We start from the raw sequence: 18,602 nt of genomic DNA, 5'->3' as shown, positions 1-18,602 counted from the left end.
CTGCTAGTGGAAATTGGATCAATTGCTAGAGTTGAGTCACAACATAACCTGGCTAGGAAAGTGCTGAGTGTACTAGGGAAGGAAAGGTTCTGTACCTGGAAGAAGCTATAGGACTTAGCTGACATATACCAGTAGGAGTTGGGACCTGATTAATTGGGCAGGATTTTGAGCATGCTGTATCAGGAGAGTAGAGTGTGAAGTTGGGTAAGAGACAGTTTTTTCAATATGGAAACAGCCTCCTGTGATACAAGATTCAACACCTTGACAATGACCTGGGAGACACTGTCAGCAGTCTCTAACGACAGCTCTTACAAGTTTGGAAAAAATAATGGCCCACACTAAGTATAAGTGTCAGAACTGCTGAGGCAAGTAGTGGAAAAAGATGAGATCCAAGGCTTAAAGTGGGCATGCTCTGTAGATATATTAGGTAAGGACAGAAAACACACCAGCTGGAACTTTCCAGAGGAAACTTCAGGTATGACGGATTTAGGGATGGTGAGTCCTATCACATTACCATTTAACTCATCTGTTTAGCTCATTAAGCTCACAGGTGATTCTGTTAAGTAGCAGTGCATTATCGTAAGCTTAATAAAATAAGTGACTTCAGATGCAGCTGACGTTTCAACTTTCTTCACTGGAATAATCAATAGAACCCTGCACCTGATAAGCACTTATCAAGTAAGCAACATTTCCACTAATTTATTTTAACCTGAGCTTGCCAGAGCAGTTTTCTTTTTTTTTGACTAAGACTGTGCATCTTCATTGTTTTACATCAGGGCTACATCAAATAGTCTGGGTCTGTGTCATATTTCATTCCACAGAGACATTGATCACCTCTCCATAACACAAGGCATCTTCCTAGGACATTATTGACATTCATGGTAAGCCAGAGAGTAACAAACATCCTAGACCCCTTGGTAAGACATTTACATAGCAGAGAGTGAAATATAATCACATAAAACTTCAGATACCTGCCACTGAAATGGAGTTGCAGGATAGTCCAGTGGCCAGGGAATTAAAAGGTAGTCTCTCCAAAGTGAAACATGAGTTCTTATATCTTAGATTCCTTATTATTAAGAAAGGGACACAGCATATGGGAGCAACATATCCCACATTTGGGTGCATTGCTCCAATTCACTTAATGAGAAGTACTTAAAACTATAAAGTTTTGGCCGGGCGTGGTGGCTCAAGCCTATAATCCCAGCACTTTGGGAGGCCAAGACGAGCGGATCACGAGGTCAGGAGATTGAGACCATCTGGCTAACATGGTGAAATCCCTTCTCTACTAAAAATACAAAAGCAAATTAGCCAGGCGTGGTGGTGGGTGCCTGTGGTCCCAGCTACTCGGGAGGCTGAGGCAGGAGAATGGCATGAATCCGGGAGGTGGAGCTTGCAGTGAGCCGAGATTGCGCCACTGCACTCCAGCCTGGGCGACAGAGCAAGACTGTGTCTAAAAACAAAAACAAAAACAAAAAACAAAACAAAAAAACTATAAAGTTTAGAGTCCTGGTAGAGACTGAACTCATAACTAATAAATAGAAAGTATCTATGTTGCCTGAAATACTCTTCATGAACTGCATGTTTCTGATTCAGAAAATGATAGAATTGGATCAAACCATCATCAAATGAAAGGAGTATATAGGAAATTGGGCTTAGACAGGTCTTAAAGGCATGAAGAAGTTATGCAAGTAGATGGCTCAACCACCCAGTGCACCCATTTGTTTGGCATTACTACCCTTGCCTCAGACAACATTTGTGACACGTTTACTAAGGAAGAAAATATTTGTCTGTTTTATAGGTGATTGTACCAGAAATAGACAGAAGTGGACTGTCATGGTGTTATAGTCCCATTCAAGAGTGGCTCCCAAGCAGAGAAGGGAAAAGAAATCCTTTCAGTGGGCAAATGTTCATCCATGTATCTTTCTGGTATTCCTTTTTGCTGGAAGATAATATAAACAGACATATAAACATACACTGCTTTACGGGCAGTGGCTATGAATAGATCAAGATAGTCAGGGGCCAGATAGTCCCTGAATCTTGGAAATCAGTAAATGAATAAACCTCTCAGAAGTAGTTCATGGGAATCTCACCAAAGTAAACTCACTGCAAAGGAGGCTTTTAATAACCAGGTGGATAGGATGGGCCATTCTACTCAGATTATTTGGCTTCTCCCCACTACTATTCTGGTACCTGATCAATGACTTATCAACAAAGAGGTCACTGGTGGCAAGAAAGGAGATTATGCTGGGTTCAACAACCTGGACTTTCACCAATCCTACCCTGGCTATCATCACTGTGAATTTAAGTCTGTCAACAGTGGAGAGAAATACCGAGCGACTAATAAGAAACTATAAGCTGTTAGAACCAACCAGCAACCTGGTTTCATTATGGAGGGGGAAGCAACTCATCCTCACTGGAATAGGTAATTGGGTTGTATCCAGTTTTCATACTTCCTCAGATTTTCTTGGCCCCACTCATCCCACTTGTTTGCTCAATGGAATGCTCCAGTCTGGTCATCACTACCATTGTCTCATCTCAACTCCTGCATGCTTTCCCTTCCTTGAATGAGGGCAAAGGGGAAGCCTACTTTTCCCATCATATTCAAACTAAATTGAAGCAACCTGCTTTGGAGCATGATATCTGGTTCCCCAGTGACTGCCCAGAGGCACTAAGTAGCACAACTTGGAAGTGTGGGGGAGTTAAGGCCTCAAATGGTGAATTTTGACCAGTAAAAGATAGGGAAACAGAAAGAAGTGAGAGCATAATGAGTGCATATTTGTTTGCATGATATTGGTGGGAGCAAGTTGTTGATCCTATTTGTTGTTGTTTAGAAGTTCAAGTATACATAGAAGAGTATATATCTATGTTGAGTAGTCAAAAGGCTTTGGCTCTGGTGGTTTGGCAGTCAGTATTGATTTTAATCACCTGTGTTGCCTTCCTGTGTCTTGAAAACCAGAAAAAAAATTTTTAAAGGTACATTTCCAAGTCTTCCTTGCCATGATGTTTTGCTGTATAATTTAAGTTCCACTGAAAAGATGAAAATATGGAGAAAGTCATTTTTTCTGATTGTTTGACTTTCTGTTGGCAAGGACCATTTGGCAACATTGAGATTTTTATGCACTGCAACAGTTTCTAGTCACTAATTTTCATGAATATTGAGAGCCAGCTGCAATTTGCAGCAGTGGTTTTCTCCCTGTATCACAGCTGTAGCAGTGTCCTTAGCATTTGGCATATAGGAGAAACTCAAAAAGTGCTTACTGAATTGAACTGGATTTCATAGAACTTGTAAAGAAAAACAAAACCAAATTTATGCTGTAGTCCATAAGTGCCAGGGTGGATATCATTTGCATCCAATAACTGTATTCATCACATTTTGAGCCTCCCTTATTTGTGTATTTTGTTGTTTGTTTTTAACTACATATGTATACTGAGAAAGAGTAAAACAGGGGCTGTGTGCTGCCTCACAATTCAGAAGGGGCTTTCCTCCTCTCCTACAAGGCACACAAGTCTCCTCTATTCTGGATAGGTCAGGTAAGGGGCTGGGCAGAGTCTTTTGGTACAAACCATGGTGGATGGTTGATGAACAGGCAGTGGGCTGAATGCTGGCAGTTGGTGCTCCTGACAGGGCATCAAATCTGTGCTGATACAGCACGCAAACCACTCCCTAACACTGATAGGGACTACTTAGAGTCTTTCTATTTCTTTCTCATCCGCTCTTCTGTTCACACGGCAGCCCCCTGTTCTCTTCCCTCTCACTCAGTGCATCATTTTTCTAGTCCTGGAGAGCAGTAAATTCCCTCTGCAAGCATGCATCTAAATCTATTCACCTCCTGTTAGACTGGAAGGCTGCTGAAGAATTGAATATTTTAACTTTCCTTCATAGGCTCTGCATGGGTGACTTGTATCTGCCCTTAAAAACTTGGGAGAGGAAGCCCTCAAGGTGTAAGTGAACAAAATCGGTATTTGTTAGAAAAGACACAAACTGATAATTCAAAATATTATTCTACCACAATGTGAATTGCTGTATTGTTTGTTCTTTGTGAGTTAGCAGAAAATAATTTGAGAACTGCTAAAATATGTAACATCACTTAACTAGACCCATTAGGAAATATTTCTGTCAAAGCTGGTCTGAAGTATTGGTCTGTTTTAAAATCTGCGTGCTTTCGCATGTTCCACTAAAACAAGTTACACTCATTTCCACTTAGCAACCATTTATTTAGAATGCTAGAGACAAGTTGTGGTCCTGGAAATTTATCTTATGATCCCAATTTCTTTCCATATTTACCAAGGCTAACTCATATTAAATCACCCAATAAAACCTGAATAAGCATCAGTAATATTTTCTCCTTACGCAATTTGCTTCCTATTGAAGGCTACATGAAGAGGAGAAGCTCAATTATTTTAAGATAAAAATGTTAGATTAGGTGGAACATAAAAATGTTAGATTAGGCTGGCATATTTGCCAGCCATCTGGTTCAGTCACAAACTCCCCAGGAATCCTGAACATATTTGCAACCGAAAAGAATTTGAACTTGAATGACTGTTAAATCGGGAGGTAAAATGTGGTAATCCAAACTATGCACAGATACTGACAAAGGACCAATTAATAGATTTATTTTGAGCCTTATGCTCTGTGGTATTTTATTTTCTTCAGAGATAACTAAAAGGATGCAAATATTTGTTAGTAATTGAATTAAAAACTCTCCCATCTGTAAAATATATTATAAATTTATCCAAAGAGTTTTCTGCTCCAAGGTAGCCAGAAAGAAGCAAAAACAGAATCCAAAACAAGAATTGCATTGTGTGTAATCTTTCTCGTTTGCCAGTTTGCGGGGAAACAGTAGTTAAGTTCCTTATGCAAAGGAAACTCCTATAAAGGAAACACAAGGTGTTTCATGATTAGTCTGGAGACGACAAAGTAACAAACCTAATTTTTGTCTGTGGAATTATTTTCACTATTACATCAGACACACCTCTTCAGCTATCAAGCTGCAAACTTGAGGGAAGGTATACAGTGAGTAGTGTAAATGAGAGCACATGCTGCTGGAGCTATGAAGGAAATAGAAAACTGTGTACAATATTTCATCTCAAGAAACCTGTGATGTTTCTGTCAGAGGCGTTTGAACTAGAACAACTCCATCTTGAATAGGAGTTGGAGAAAATAAGCCTGAGACCTACTGGGCTGCATTCCCAGACAGTTAGGCATTCTCAGTCACAGGATGAGATAGGAGGTCGGCACAAGATACAGGTCATAAAGACTTGTATCCTTGCTGATAAAACAGGTTGCAGTAAAGAAGCTGGACAAAACCTACCAGAACCAAGATGGCAAAGAGACTGATCTCTGGTGGTCCTCAGGGCTACACTCCCACCAGCGCCATGATAGCATACAAGTGCCATGGCAACATCAGGAAGTTACCCTACATGGTCTAAAAAGGAGAGGCATGAATAATCCACCCCTTGTTTAGCATATCATCAAGAAAAAAACATAAAAATGGGCAACCAGCAGCCCTCAGGGCTGCTCCGCCATGCCTATGGAGTAGCCATTCTTTTATTCCTTTCTCTCTTTTATTCCTTTACTTGCTTTCACTTTACTCTATGGATTCGTCTTGAATTATTTCTTGTGAGAGATCCAAAAACCTTCTTTTGGGGTCTGGATAAGGACCCCTTTCCAGTAACATTTCTGTGCCAGAGATGTCATGTATCAAAATGCAAGTTCTATGCCAGAACACAGCTGACCTTCAGTTTATAGTAGTACGTCTGGCAAACACCAATTTTAGATCTTGTTAAAATCATTGGTAAGAACCTTCCCCCCAACTCATTAATTACCTAAACTGCATTTACCTTCGCTAAGGAACTGCAGACTATACCAACACAGGCCACATGCTGTGTTCCAGGATTATCATTTAAAGATAATTCAAACTTTTCAAGTATGTAATTGAGAGTGAATGATTTTGAGATATTGACTCTAATTTTGAATCCTAGAGGGAAGATCTTAAATCAATGAAAAAAAGCTTCACTTGCTACAAGAGGATTTGCTAAGGTAGGAAGAAAATATTTTCAGTTCAAATGTTACTGGTCTTGTATATTAAAAAACTTTAATCTAGCCAACACAGAAAATTTCCAAAGGAGTATGTGTACCTTGAAATTTACATTACATTTTGTTTTGCGACTCACTAAATGTTTGTGAACTTACCATGGCTCAAACTTTGGCTGTTGAGCAGGAACTATTTAAGTTTTAAGTTGATCACCTTATTGAGGAAGTAATAACTTGCTTTGTGCTGAGCATGATATACTTATTATAAGTTTCCAGGCTTGGGCAAAAATTGCTATGTGGTACACTGTATACAAAATTGCTATCTGATGTCCTGTGATGGCAAAGGCAATCACAAATAATGAAGGTGGTAATGATGAAGAAGAGGATGATGATAATAATTGATGATTGCTGATGAAAATAACATTATCAAACCCTTACTATGTGCCAAGTGCTCTTAGAAGCACTTACACACACTAATGAGTGTAATCAGCAAATAATCTTAACCAATGAGGTAAATGCTGAGATGAGCTAGTTTTTCTCTGAATCTCTGGCACTGGTAAAAGAGCTGCTAATAAATAAGAAATTAGGGTAGCAGAAATACCTAGGCACTTCCTGGAGAAGCTCAACCTTGATGGAGCCCATAGTGGGTGGTTGGCTTAGGAAGGAGCATGCTTATCTGACTCTGGTGACATTAAGGCTGGAGCTTGTTTGTGGCCACCTCATAGCAATGTAATAAAGCTCCACTGGGGTGCAGCATAGCTTCTTTAGTCCCCTTCTATCTGATCATTCACTTTATAACAAAAAACTCAGCCAGTTCTCTAGAACAGTACTATTTACTCTTGGGGATGTAGAGAAACGTGTGTCTTGTGTTTTGAATTGTCACAATGATTGGAATTTGGTTATTACTGGCAATGAGCTACTGGAGGAATGAGGGATGTTAAAGTGTCTTAAAAGCTAAGATAGTCTCAGATGGTAAAGAATCATTTTATCCAAAATGTCCATGGCTCTCCTTTGAGAAACAGTGATGATGGATGATTCAGGCCCTCCTCAAGTGACATCCAGACTGGCTTTTACAGTGGCAGAACTGGAATAGAAAATGGTGTGGAAAGGAAGAAATTACAGAGTCAAATCTGGAATATTTTCCCTCAATTAAAAAAAAAATGGTTAGGCTGCAATGAGAATGTACTAGTATTGCAGTACATTTATTTGTTCAATAATTGTTTTGGAATACATCTTTGCGGTGGAAACTTTAGAAGTAAGAGGGAAATATATTTGATGGATATGTTGAATGAATTTCCTTCCAGGCATATTATTATTATCATCATCACTATTATTATTATTATTTTGAGACAGAGTCTTGCTCTGTCATCCAGGCTGGAGTGCAGTGGCACAGTCTTGGTTCACTGCAACCTCCACCTTCTGGGTTCAAGCATTTCTCATGCCTCAGCCTCCTGAGTAGCTGGGATTATAGGCACACACAACCACACTCGGCTAACATTTTGTATTTTTAGTACAGATGGGGTTTTGCCATGTTGCCTAGGCTTGTCTTGAACTCCTGAGCTCAGGCAACCTGTCCACCTGGCCTCCTGAAGTGCTAGAATTACAGGTGTGAGCCACTGTGCCCGGCCTTCAGGCATATTAATCGATTGTGCATAGTAGACATCATACAGACAGCACGTATTTTATTTATTTGTTTACCTATTTATTTACTTATTTATTATACTTTAAGCTTTGGGATACATGTGCAGAACGTGCAGGATTTGTTACATAGGTATACACGTGTCATGGTGGTTTGCTGCACCCATCAATCCATCATCTACATTAGATATTTCTCCTAATAGTATCCCTCCCATAGCCCTCCACCCCCGACAGGCCCCAGTGTGTGATGTTCCCCTCCATGTGTCCATGTGTTCTCATTGTTCAACTCCCACTTATGAGTAAGAATATGCGGTGTTTGGTTTTCTTTTCTTGTGTTTGTTTGCTGAGAATGATGGTTTCCAGCATCATCCATGTCCCTGCAAAGGACATGAACTCATCCTTTTTATATGTTTCATAGTATTCCATGGGACAAAGCATATTTTAAAATTGCTATTTTGATTATTTGCATTAAAATGGAGTCTTTCAGAGCCTCACATCAACAGTGTATACTTGTAAATTCTGGACTTCTTTAAGACTTCTGTATGTAAAACACCATTAAGTATTTACCTCTCTTTAAATATTTAAAGGAATAAGCTTTAATTGTATTTCCAGTGTTCTATTTATCTTTGCATTATTCCAAACAAAATTGGAGGGCATTTATTTATATTACATGTCAAAACTGTCTTGTGAAGGGATGCTTTAGCTAATATTACAGAAAATGATAAGCCAAAGTATGACTCTTTGGTATGCTAAGTACTTTGAACTAAAGGAGATTAGAAGGCCTCAGAAACAGCCTCAGAAGCAAAGTCTCTCTCTGACCTCCTGCCCTCCTGTCTCCTGTCCCTCTTTCTCACTTGAAGTGAGTAATAGAAACTGGAATTCGTCTTCCTCTTCCCTAAAGCAAACCATAAAACCTCAAAAGGTCACTCTCTGCCTTCTCTTTCAACAGTCTCATTCCAACGGGGTCCTGCCCCATACCCAGAAGGAAGGAAAGCTTCACAGCCAGAAGAATCTGCACAGACAGGTCTTGTGGATTTCTAGCCTCGATCTATTACCATTAGATCGTACTCTCTGACCAATCACATTTCTATACGGTTATCCGTTTTTTATCAAACCTAAGCATATATTAAGTTTCCCTTGGGTCTTTGGGTCTTTATTTCTGAAAGCTCCCATGTCACATAAAACTTTGATGAAATACATTTATAACGTTATGCTAGTCCCTTGTTAACTTGCGTTTTGTTATAGGAGTGTCAGCCGTGATCCTTATGATGGGCAGAGAAGCTATTACACCTTTCTGCCCTTACATTAATACGATGTAGGCATTTCTGTAAACCAGCTGTCGTAGAGATAGCTTTTCTCCATGGACTTTCTACCCCATTAGGCTGCAGTCTCTAGTCACTGTTAGGCTGCTTATCTGCCCAAGAGTTTTCAAGTTTCCAGAGTACATCCTGAACAGTGTTCTCCCACCAAAACATCAAAATGCTGATGTCTGAAATTTATTCTCTGACCCTTAGAATGAAGTCAGCTCTGAATGAATTTGTCATACTTCATCAGTTTTCTATATTTTTTGGTAACAACTAAGTGTTATTATATTTTTAGTGCACCTCTCTAATTAATATTTATCCTTTTTAATTTGGTAAGATACTTGCTTATTACCCTTTTCTTTAGATTAGTCTTCCCAGTGGAAAAGATACAAAATAGGACTTTATTTCTTTTGCAAAGAAGTATGCTTGTCTGAAGCTTCTGTGTCTTTAGCTACATGTCTTTTCTTTGTGTACTCTAAAACTAGAGTAGGAAGAAGGCAGGCCCTAGTCCCCTGGCACAAATGCTGGGCCTTAACTTGTGTCTCTGTGCTCTGCAGGAGAGCCACAGAATTCAGGAATCTAGAGCATGGCTGAAGGAGTTATTAGGCTATCCCTCCTAGTAGGATCATCCAACATTTAAAGAAGTTTATTATTGAATTTTACTGTTCATATCTCTCACCTGTATCAGGGTGAGTTTATAGCAGACTCCAATAGCTATACCATCCCCACAGGTCAGTTTAAACACTCGCTAAATTAATTAATCAATCCCGAAAAATATGAAATGTATAAAACCATGTCTTTAAGAAAACTATAAGTGATATTCCTGAAACTCTGGGTATGATGATCTAATTTTGATTAAGAACTATAATTTATTCACATATATAATGATGAATATGATACTTTAAAACAAAATTTGTGTCATTTTGTCCCCTAGATATTTGGATTATGAATTATAATAAATTTTCATTTTCTTTTTGTGCTTATCTGATTTTTTCAATATTTTTTCTATAAATATGTATTCAGTTACAAGAAAGTACAAATTGTCAAACTACATTGACAGTACTATGCTAGCCCTTGCAGTGAGGTTGAAGGATTATTAAAATAACATTATGTAGTCTATGCTTTTAGAAACTTATAATTTGGTTTATTGACCAAGGATATATGCAAACAAAAATTGAAGTAAATATATATTAAAGATTTAAATAGTATTAAAAAATAAACATATTTTGAGGTAGTATGTAATGATAAGTGACAACAAAGTTTCTATCTTTAAATAATCTTATTTATTTATTAGAAAATAAACCTTATAACGTATTTTGATCCTCTTTGTTAGAATGAGAAAACTGAGGACTGTTTTTCGATCTGACTTGCAAACCTGTATATAGATTGTAACATAATAACAGCTAATATTTACAGAGTGCTTATTATGTGTCAGGAACCGTTCCATGTTTTCCCATGAGGTTAAGTATGATACAATGGTTAAGAGGGCATTTCCTTGAAACTTCTGCTTAAGTCTTCATTTTGCTATTAAGAGAAGCCATGTGAACTTGGGCAAATCATTTATCCTGACTGGGCCTTCATTTCTTCATTTTGAAAACTAAGGCAATAATATCTGTCTTACAGGGTATTAAGTAGATTAAATAAATGGCATACATAAAATAGCACAAATGTGATATTGTGTTAGCTATTACCACAATATATTAACTCATTCAAATTTTATAACAATATCAGGCAAGCATTAATGATATCATTAATATTAATATGTCTACTTTTAGATGGAGAAATCAAGGCCAAGAAATGTTAAATGATTTATCCAGAGATACTAGGTGGCAGGGCTAAATTTGAACTATGGTACTATCACTCTGGTGTGTATGCTTGGAACCACTCTATTGAACTGTGTCTTCCAATTATAAACAGTCCAATATCTTTAACATTATGAATAAGTTGCTAATAAGTAGTGAGTAATGCATGTCTTCATTATGCCATAAAATAAATATGCTTTTGATTATCTACGTAACACATGGTATCAGAGTTTTAATAAGTAAAGAGTTGTCTCTGGTATTTGGTAAGCTAATTTAATCAAATCACATATTCTTACTGAGGAAAAGGGTAGAATTCTCTCTCCTTTCTCCTCCTTCTACCCTCTCTCTCGGTCTTCCTCTCCATTCCACACTCCCACCCATTCTTCTACCTAGCTAGAATTGTGTTGCTTTTGTTTGCCTGAGGGTCAGTGTTGGTAATGGAAACCTCATAGTGAATTCACATCTTTTTCTCTGAGATGTAATTGAAATCTCAGAAGTCATTGACTTCAATGTGGAGTTCAAATTCTTATTCCAAAATATTTTACATGATTATTGCCATACCCTTAACATTTCAGTACTTTAGATGGGAAAGGGTTTGATAATATAAATGGTTTAAAATAGTTTGAATTGAAGGAGTAACAATAATAGGGTAGGCACATAATTTATTTGACACATATTTGCTAATGTAATTGGAATTGTCACTAGAAAAGAAGGCAAATCAAAGCAATTAAATACTTATGCTTGAAGAATATTCTAAGTTCAATAAAATTTAAACCAATTAGAAAGTTTTTAAATTATTTTAAATTGTGAGTCATAAATATCAACCTAATTATATATCTGTGGAATGGCTTTGTTTTGTGACCCTAAAATAGTTAAATCCAGTGGTTTTCACCCCTGGCTGCATGTTAGAATCACATTAGAATGGGGCATGGGGATTAAAAATCCTGATCTCCACTTTACACCATTGACCATAATCTGTGGGGCAGGGACTCAAAACTCATTTTTTGCAGATTCCCAAGTGATTCCAATATGCTGAGTACAATTGCTTTAACAGATTCCTGAATGTTCATGTACACTGAACTGAAAGTTTGGCTATTCAAAGGCGTTCTATTAGCATAGCAGAATTTGCTTCTCAGCCACTTGAAGTTTGGCTCTCATCATAGGAGAAAGCATCTTCCCATAGAGAAAGGATGTTCAATTTGGCAGAACTCTGAGCACAGGAAGAACCATGAAGGACATTATTTATCTTTTCCCTGGGCTTGCGGCAATCATTATACACGAACATGTTTATTTATTAGAATAATAAATGGTTTTGTTTTTAGATTCACATGCAAGAATCTCAGCATCTTCAAAGAAGGACCTTTCATAGTCTCCAAAATCTCAAACTCACTTGTATTTTACCTTTCTTTGCTCTCTGCATATATATGAATTTTGGCAGGCAGAATTTTCATCGATTAAAATCAAAGAAATATTTTTTTCAAATAATGCTTTAAAAGTCCCAGATATTTCCAACAGAAGAAAAGCTGGCAATTGGGTCCTTTGCTTTGAAAGAAAAATACAAGGATACAATATTCTTAGAAGTCTATTTCTTTCCAAGAATCTTACATTTGTTGTTAAAGCCAATAGCTTCATTGTCAGGTAACAGCAAATTGGAGCTTTCTCTCTACCCTGGGGGTACTCTCCTGAATAAATGGAGCTGAGGCTGCTGTCAGACACCAACTAAATTAAAGAGCCATCTTTTAACAGCTGAAGCATGAAGCTATTATCTTCCTGAATATACCACCTACTGAGAAGCACAGACTACAGAACCATCTTAAGACATGCCTCTAAATAATCCTAAATGGAGAGCCCAAGAAGTAAAGATAGGAAAGGAAATATCTTCTTCTTACACTTCTGGTGTCAGTTTCTTCTTAGTTCATTTTCTCCCTCATATTCTCCAATAATCTTGGCTTTTATGACTCCTCTTATACATCTACCATCATAGACAGGGTCCATTTTGCACAAGAGTAGTCTTATTATAATATTAACCTCTGTCACTCTGTAGGAAAGTAAGGACATCATAATAGTTTACTTGTTTTATTTAAACATTATGAAACTCTGTAAGATCCTTCAATATTAGTATCAAGCAAGTTTCATATAAGACCAGGCCATAATATACAAAAATTGCTGGCAAGGTGAAGATATCGTCCATCTGCGTAAGAACTGAAACACTGAAAGTAAATGATTTAATTTCATATTATTCTTGGACCTTTTTCTTCTCCAAGGCAATTAATGTATTGCAAGTAAGTATGGGAAAAATTTTAAGGTCCATTTTTATGTACCTTAAAATTGTCAGTGTCAATGACAAACTCATTTATGTGTGTTTCTGTTCAAGTCATTGCACCAGCAATAGATCCTTGCACTCAATAATTCATTTCTGTATATCAGAAAAATCCAGAAAGTATTTTTTATGTTGAAAATCCAGAGTAGGGATGGAAATATTGCAAAATATATTCCTTGTTATTGGAAGTGTAAAGTGCTAAAGAGAAGAACTTAAGTATGAAAAGAAAAACCTTTCTTTTAATTCAGCACTCATGATTAAGTTACAAAGCATTTAAAATATGTTAATCTAATCAACAACACCATAGATTTCTGGGATTGCTGAACTGGTGGGCAAAATAAATTATGCTTTGAGTCATACACAAAGAGAAAAAAGTCAGTATATTTTGGGATAATACTATAGTTGATTTAGTGACATCATATATATACTCTTTTTTTTTGACTTTGCAAGAGTACTAGGAAATGAAAACTGTACATATTCACAATTTGAAGTCAAGTGTATCAGAACAAGAATGAATTAAATGCCTTTTTTTTTGGAAATAATGTATTTACAGAGTTTGACACAAAGAGAAATAGCTAAGATTCTACAACTCAGAAGAATTAAAAGATACTTCAGTAACACAAAATTGACTTTTAATGTACCAGTTCATTGTATCTTACAGAAATGAAAACATTTTTGTTTTTTTTGGTAATACAGATTGATTCTTCTCCTCAAATTTATACTTGATATCTATGAAATGCCTTTAAATATTGGTTTTCTTTTAATCAGGTGGCTTAATGACTTTTGTATTTTTCATCTCTTTCGTTGTACATCCGTTGCCACTCTGGCAGTAGTGAGCTATGATACAGTTAACTTCTTAACAAAACGATGTCAGTTGTCCACTGATATTTCTTAATGCATTCTATGCTAAAACCTGATAAGTGATTCCCTTTTAATCCTCCCCTCCTTAGTGGTCAGCTACTCCATGAGACCACCATATTCTTTGGAGTACTAAAATCAAGAAACCCAGAATGGCTGCCAGCAACCAAATTGGAATCTCCTTTGAGTCTACTTCTAATTGCCAAAATATAAAGTGACTATATTATTGCATAAAATAACACTTTAACAGGTACCGGCCCCCTTTCCATGAGAGAAAGTTTAAATTTACAAATGCCATATTTGGCTTAAAGTTACTGTGATACAATATGGCAGTACTCATTTAAAGATGGCTTCCAGTGTTAATGTGACCAACTTATTTTCATTCTTACATTGTCTTTTTATTTGAATTGCTTCTTTTTGGTTGGGTTTTCCAATGCAGATGTCTCAGTGAAATGTGCAGATATACTTTGTTCCTTACATGGTCACCAGTGTTAATTATGGACAAATACATTAAAACAAGGGTTCCTAGCCCAACCTCCCATCTAATCTCTTTGATACTCTTGGAATCTAAGTCTGAGGAGTGATTTCTGAATTAGCCAGTGTTGTACCAAACTTTCTGTTAGAAATTGTATTAGAACAACCTTTCTTTTTCAGACATGCTCAGTGAGACATCTTGGGTAATGAAGTAGGAAAATAGACATTTGGTGGAAAAACAGCAAAATGAGAACATTAAAAAGACTAATTCAAGTAGGAGTATAAAGGGCATGGAAATTCTGATCCTTTGAGAAAAATGAGAAAACAAAAATTCTGCTCAGCAGTATTCATTGTGTTAAGATTTTTTGTTTTTCACATGAATGGAAAAATGATGTGTAATTGGTATAGATTTTAATCAGCTAACAGTCACTCCAGAGATTTTGATCAGCACCAATTCCTATACTAGTAAGTATTTAAAAGTTAAGAAATACTACTACATTTAACATTATAAAGGTAGAGTTCTGGACATAACTGAAAATTAGATGCTTGCTTCAATAGAAATTTGTTCCTACTTGTATTTCCAACAAAATTATCAGAACATACATAATAATAGTTTAAGTATGGACTTCTTCCAGTGAGCTAGCCCCCATATTTGAGGTGTTAAAGTTGTTATTTGGGAGTAAGTCCCCTCTTTAAATAATATATCATCTTATCCTAGACCATTTAGGTATCTTCTTTAATTTAGAAGTGTAAGTTCTATTTATACCACCAGTGTTTGAGTTTAAACCTTACAAAATCTTTGGATTTATAGTTTTGTACAGTTTGCATATCCAACCTAACTTAAAAATGTGCACGCATAACACTGTCATCTTTTAATATTAAAGCATCTGAAAATTTTCAGGTATGTTTTTGATGAAAGAAAGGACCTACTTTTATTACAGTATTTTGTCTGAATAATATATGATTATAGTTATGGTTTCATGGACTTCCAATTGTTCTATACCTTCCACACCCATAACTCTATCTTTATAGAGTAAATTTATTAGAATTATTACAGAGCCTTAAATGCAACCACAATCCATTCAGGAAACAGATTTATTTACTCATGTTCATGGGAGGAAAATCTACATAAAAACATTCATGAAAGCATACCAGCTATGTCATACTTGGATTATTATAGTAAATCCCATTTATTAGAATTCATTGTGAAACAATGGGAAACCATGAAATGTAATTTGAATACAAATATTGGTCCCTGTGGGGTCTCAGCAGTCATAAAAATATAGGAAAACAGAGCTTTATTTAAGATTGGAGCTGCTAATGTGGAAAATTGTGTTTTGAAGCTGGACTTAACCATTTATTCAAAACCCTGAAGATTTTAGTGTAAACTCTTTGATGACAGCTTCAGCATTTAATTTAAGCCTAATGATGACCAGCAAGGAAAGTGACATCATTAACCACATTTTCTATTTGGGATAAGGTTTAGAACTACACTGTTGACTTTCCCCCCCAAACACAGGCACTAGTTGGGTTTTCTAGTGTATATACAAATAGGAATAATAAGAATTTTGAAAGTTGGGTCTTTGTTTCTGCATTAGGGATTCCTTTTATAATGTAATTGATTTTCATATAATGTAAATATGGAATATTAAATAAGTTTAAAGTTATTTTATAGGACAATAACATTTCATAGGCTAACAGAAAATCAAGCTGCTAAATTTTACAATTTTTCTGTCCAGCAGTTTATCTATATAACTGCCCTGAGTAGATGCTAAATGCTGCTTAGCAAATGGCCCTTAGAATTTAAATACAACTCAGTAAAGCTACTCAAAAGATAAAACAATTCCTCTCAGACATGTGTAATTTTAATTATAAGAAGGTAGAAGTCTTTCATTGGTTAAATATTATCTGCTTATTTATGTGTCATACTTCATATAAATGGGATTATTAAGGAGTTTTAACTGTGCTTGTTACTATGGATTGGAGTTCATATGATTTTTTTTTTTTTTTTTTGGTCAAAAAGGCAAGATTTTAAAGAGTAAAATATTCTGTCTATTGGAGACTTGAAATATTAACTTTTAGAAAGGTACAGATTGTTCCCTTGTGAAATTGAGTTTTGTATAACCTCTCAGTTTATGTAAAGAAGCCTGTATTTCAAATTTGTTACTGTAATTTGTTTATTGTAGTGCATTTCAAAATTGTACAAATGTGTAAAGTTTGTGCTTGTGAAACCTGCTGCTCTGAGTAGCTTTACTTTCCTTAATTTAATCCTAGCAATTCTCAAGCTATTGCATGCCCCGTTCATGAAAGGATACTTTATTGGGATGATACAGCTTAAAGAGTTTGGCTCTAAGTCTCCTTACGTAGAGCTTCCCTTAAGTTTATATTAATTTATAATATATATTGAATGATAGCTTTACAAAAAACAAATCAATGAATTGATCTTTATGAAAATGACTCTTTACAGTAAGTAAAAAAGGGTTATCACAGTTTTGGTAACTTGCATGAGTTCATATTGAAAAAAAAAAAAACACCTTTCACATGTTCTTTATGACTTTAAAACTGATGTGCTCTAGGGGCACATTCAGTTGTATGCTCTGAAGCAGTAGACACCATACAGCTTATGCTTTTTATCTGGGAAACCCACGAAGCGCACTGCAGCCTCAGTAGGACTGCAGCGCCTTCTTGGCCTAGAGATAGGGTAGCGGACGCTGCCATCCGCCAACCAGCCCGCATCACAGCGGTCATATCCAAGAAGTTTCCAGGCAGCAAATATCTGGCCCACTTTTGCAATCTGAGCACCGTCATTGAGACAAGCTTGCACCGCTTCATCATAGGTCAGTTTGGTGGGGTGGATCAGATAGTAAAAACGGCCTGTAGAAAGAAGGAGACAGAGTAAATGGGCTGGTCTTCAGTTAAGCCACACAGAGATAGAAGGAGCCAAAGACGGAAGTGTTTCTCAATGAAGGGGAATATAGAGCAATGTTTGTAAAGTTTTGGGAACATAGAAATGTCAATTAAATGTAGTGTCCCTAGGTCACTTCCATTAAATTAGTTTTTCCCTTGCCCCTTAATATGTGTCCAGACATGCCCCTTTTATAGCTTTAAAAAGAAAAGGGAAATGGCAGATACAGTTTCTGTTAGCTAATTAGTGACTAAAAGAGCCCTTCTGTGGCACTAGAGAAGACAGAATTCCATGTTAAAAGCAAGGGCTATTTAAATTCTAGCTGTAGCAAGACTGAACCCCAGCACAAGTTTCTGGAGAGGCAAAATTTGAATGTGAAAGGATCAAAACACATTCCTGACATAAAAGTCCATTAAAAAAAAATCAAAAGCCCTCAAGTCCTTTTCATTACAGGTATCAATTAGACATTATTCTCATTCAAAGACTACGTATGAAAATGCATAAAATACAGGAAGTCACTTGCCACAGATAATACGTACTCAGAATGTAAACTTAGTCTGTGTTGGTTCACTAGCAAAGAAGACAAATTTGTTTAGTTTTTTCAACTTCCATTTGTTGAAACCCTGATACCTAACTATTTCTCGATTTCACTAGAAAGACAAATTAGTCTCGATCACTTATTGAATAGTGTTAATTACTGAGATTCCTTCAATATGTATTAAATATGTGTAAAATGTGTAAAATATGACTTCAACTGACTGAACGTGATAAATACATACGGACTGAAGATTTTCTTATGCATCTTAGTTTTTGGTTGAATCTAATCAGACTCTCTTACCTGATTAGACATTGTTATATGATGTTCCCCTGCCCCTCATTAGATATAGGTTACTGAAGTATAAATTAATGCCTGCCTATACTTATTATTATAATAAGTATAATAATACTTATTAATTAATACGTATAAATTAATTAATTAATTAATTTCTAGACTGAGATGATGTGATTTGGAGAAAGGGTAGTGGCCACTGGAACATTAACTAGAGGTTAAGTACAATCACCTATACCAGAGTTCAGCAAACTATAGCTCAGGGGTCAAAAACTGGCCTCCTACCTGGTTTTGTAAATGAAGTTTTATTGGAATACTGCCGTCTCCATCTGAGTTTAGTATTTTGATGGCTGTTTTTGTGCTATAACATACACACTTACAATGAGCCGTTGCAGCAGACACCATATGGCCAGCAAAGCCAAAAATATTTATGATACG

General features: G+C 36.3%; 1 protein-coding gene across 1 annotated transcript in view; it reads right to left on the bottom strand.

The window, feature by feature from the left end:
• Nucleotides 1-13,712: 13,712 nt before the first annotated feature.
• Nucleotides 13,713-18,602, bottom strand: part of HAPLN1 (hyaluronan and proteoglycan link protein 1) — an 85,352-nt gene continuing 80,462 nt past the window's right edge. The window contains exon 5 of the mRNA XM_033179205.1: nt 13,713-17,304. Within this exon, the coding sequence (XP_033035096.1) occupies nt 17,015-17,304 (290 nt within the window). The 3' untranslated portion in view covers nt 13,713-17,014. The remainder of the gene's footprint in view (nt 17,305-18,602) is intronic.

The sequence above is a fragment of the Trachypithecus francoisi genome, unplaced genomic scaffold (assembly GCF_009764315.1).
Source record: "Trachypithecus francoisi isolate TF-2019V2 unplaced genomic scaffold, Tfra_2.0 Lachesis_group2, whole genome shotgun sequence".
NCBI classification, from domain to species: domain Eukaryota; kingdom Metazoa; phylum Chordata; class Mammalia; order Primates; family Cercopithecidae; genus Trachypithecus; species Trachypithecus francoisi.
Note: the sequence above shows the minus strand (reverse complement) of the source record. Positions and strands in the feature narration are given on the sequence as shown.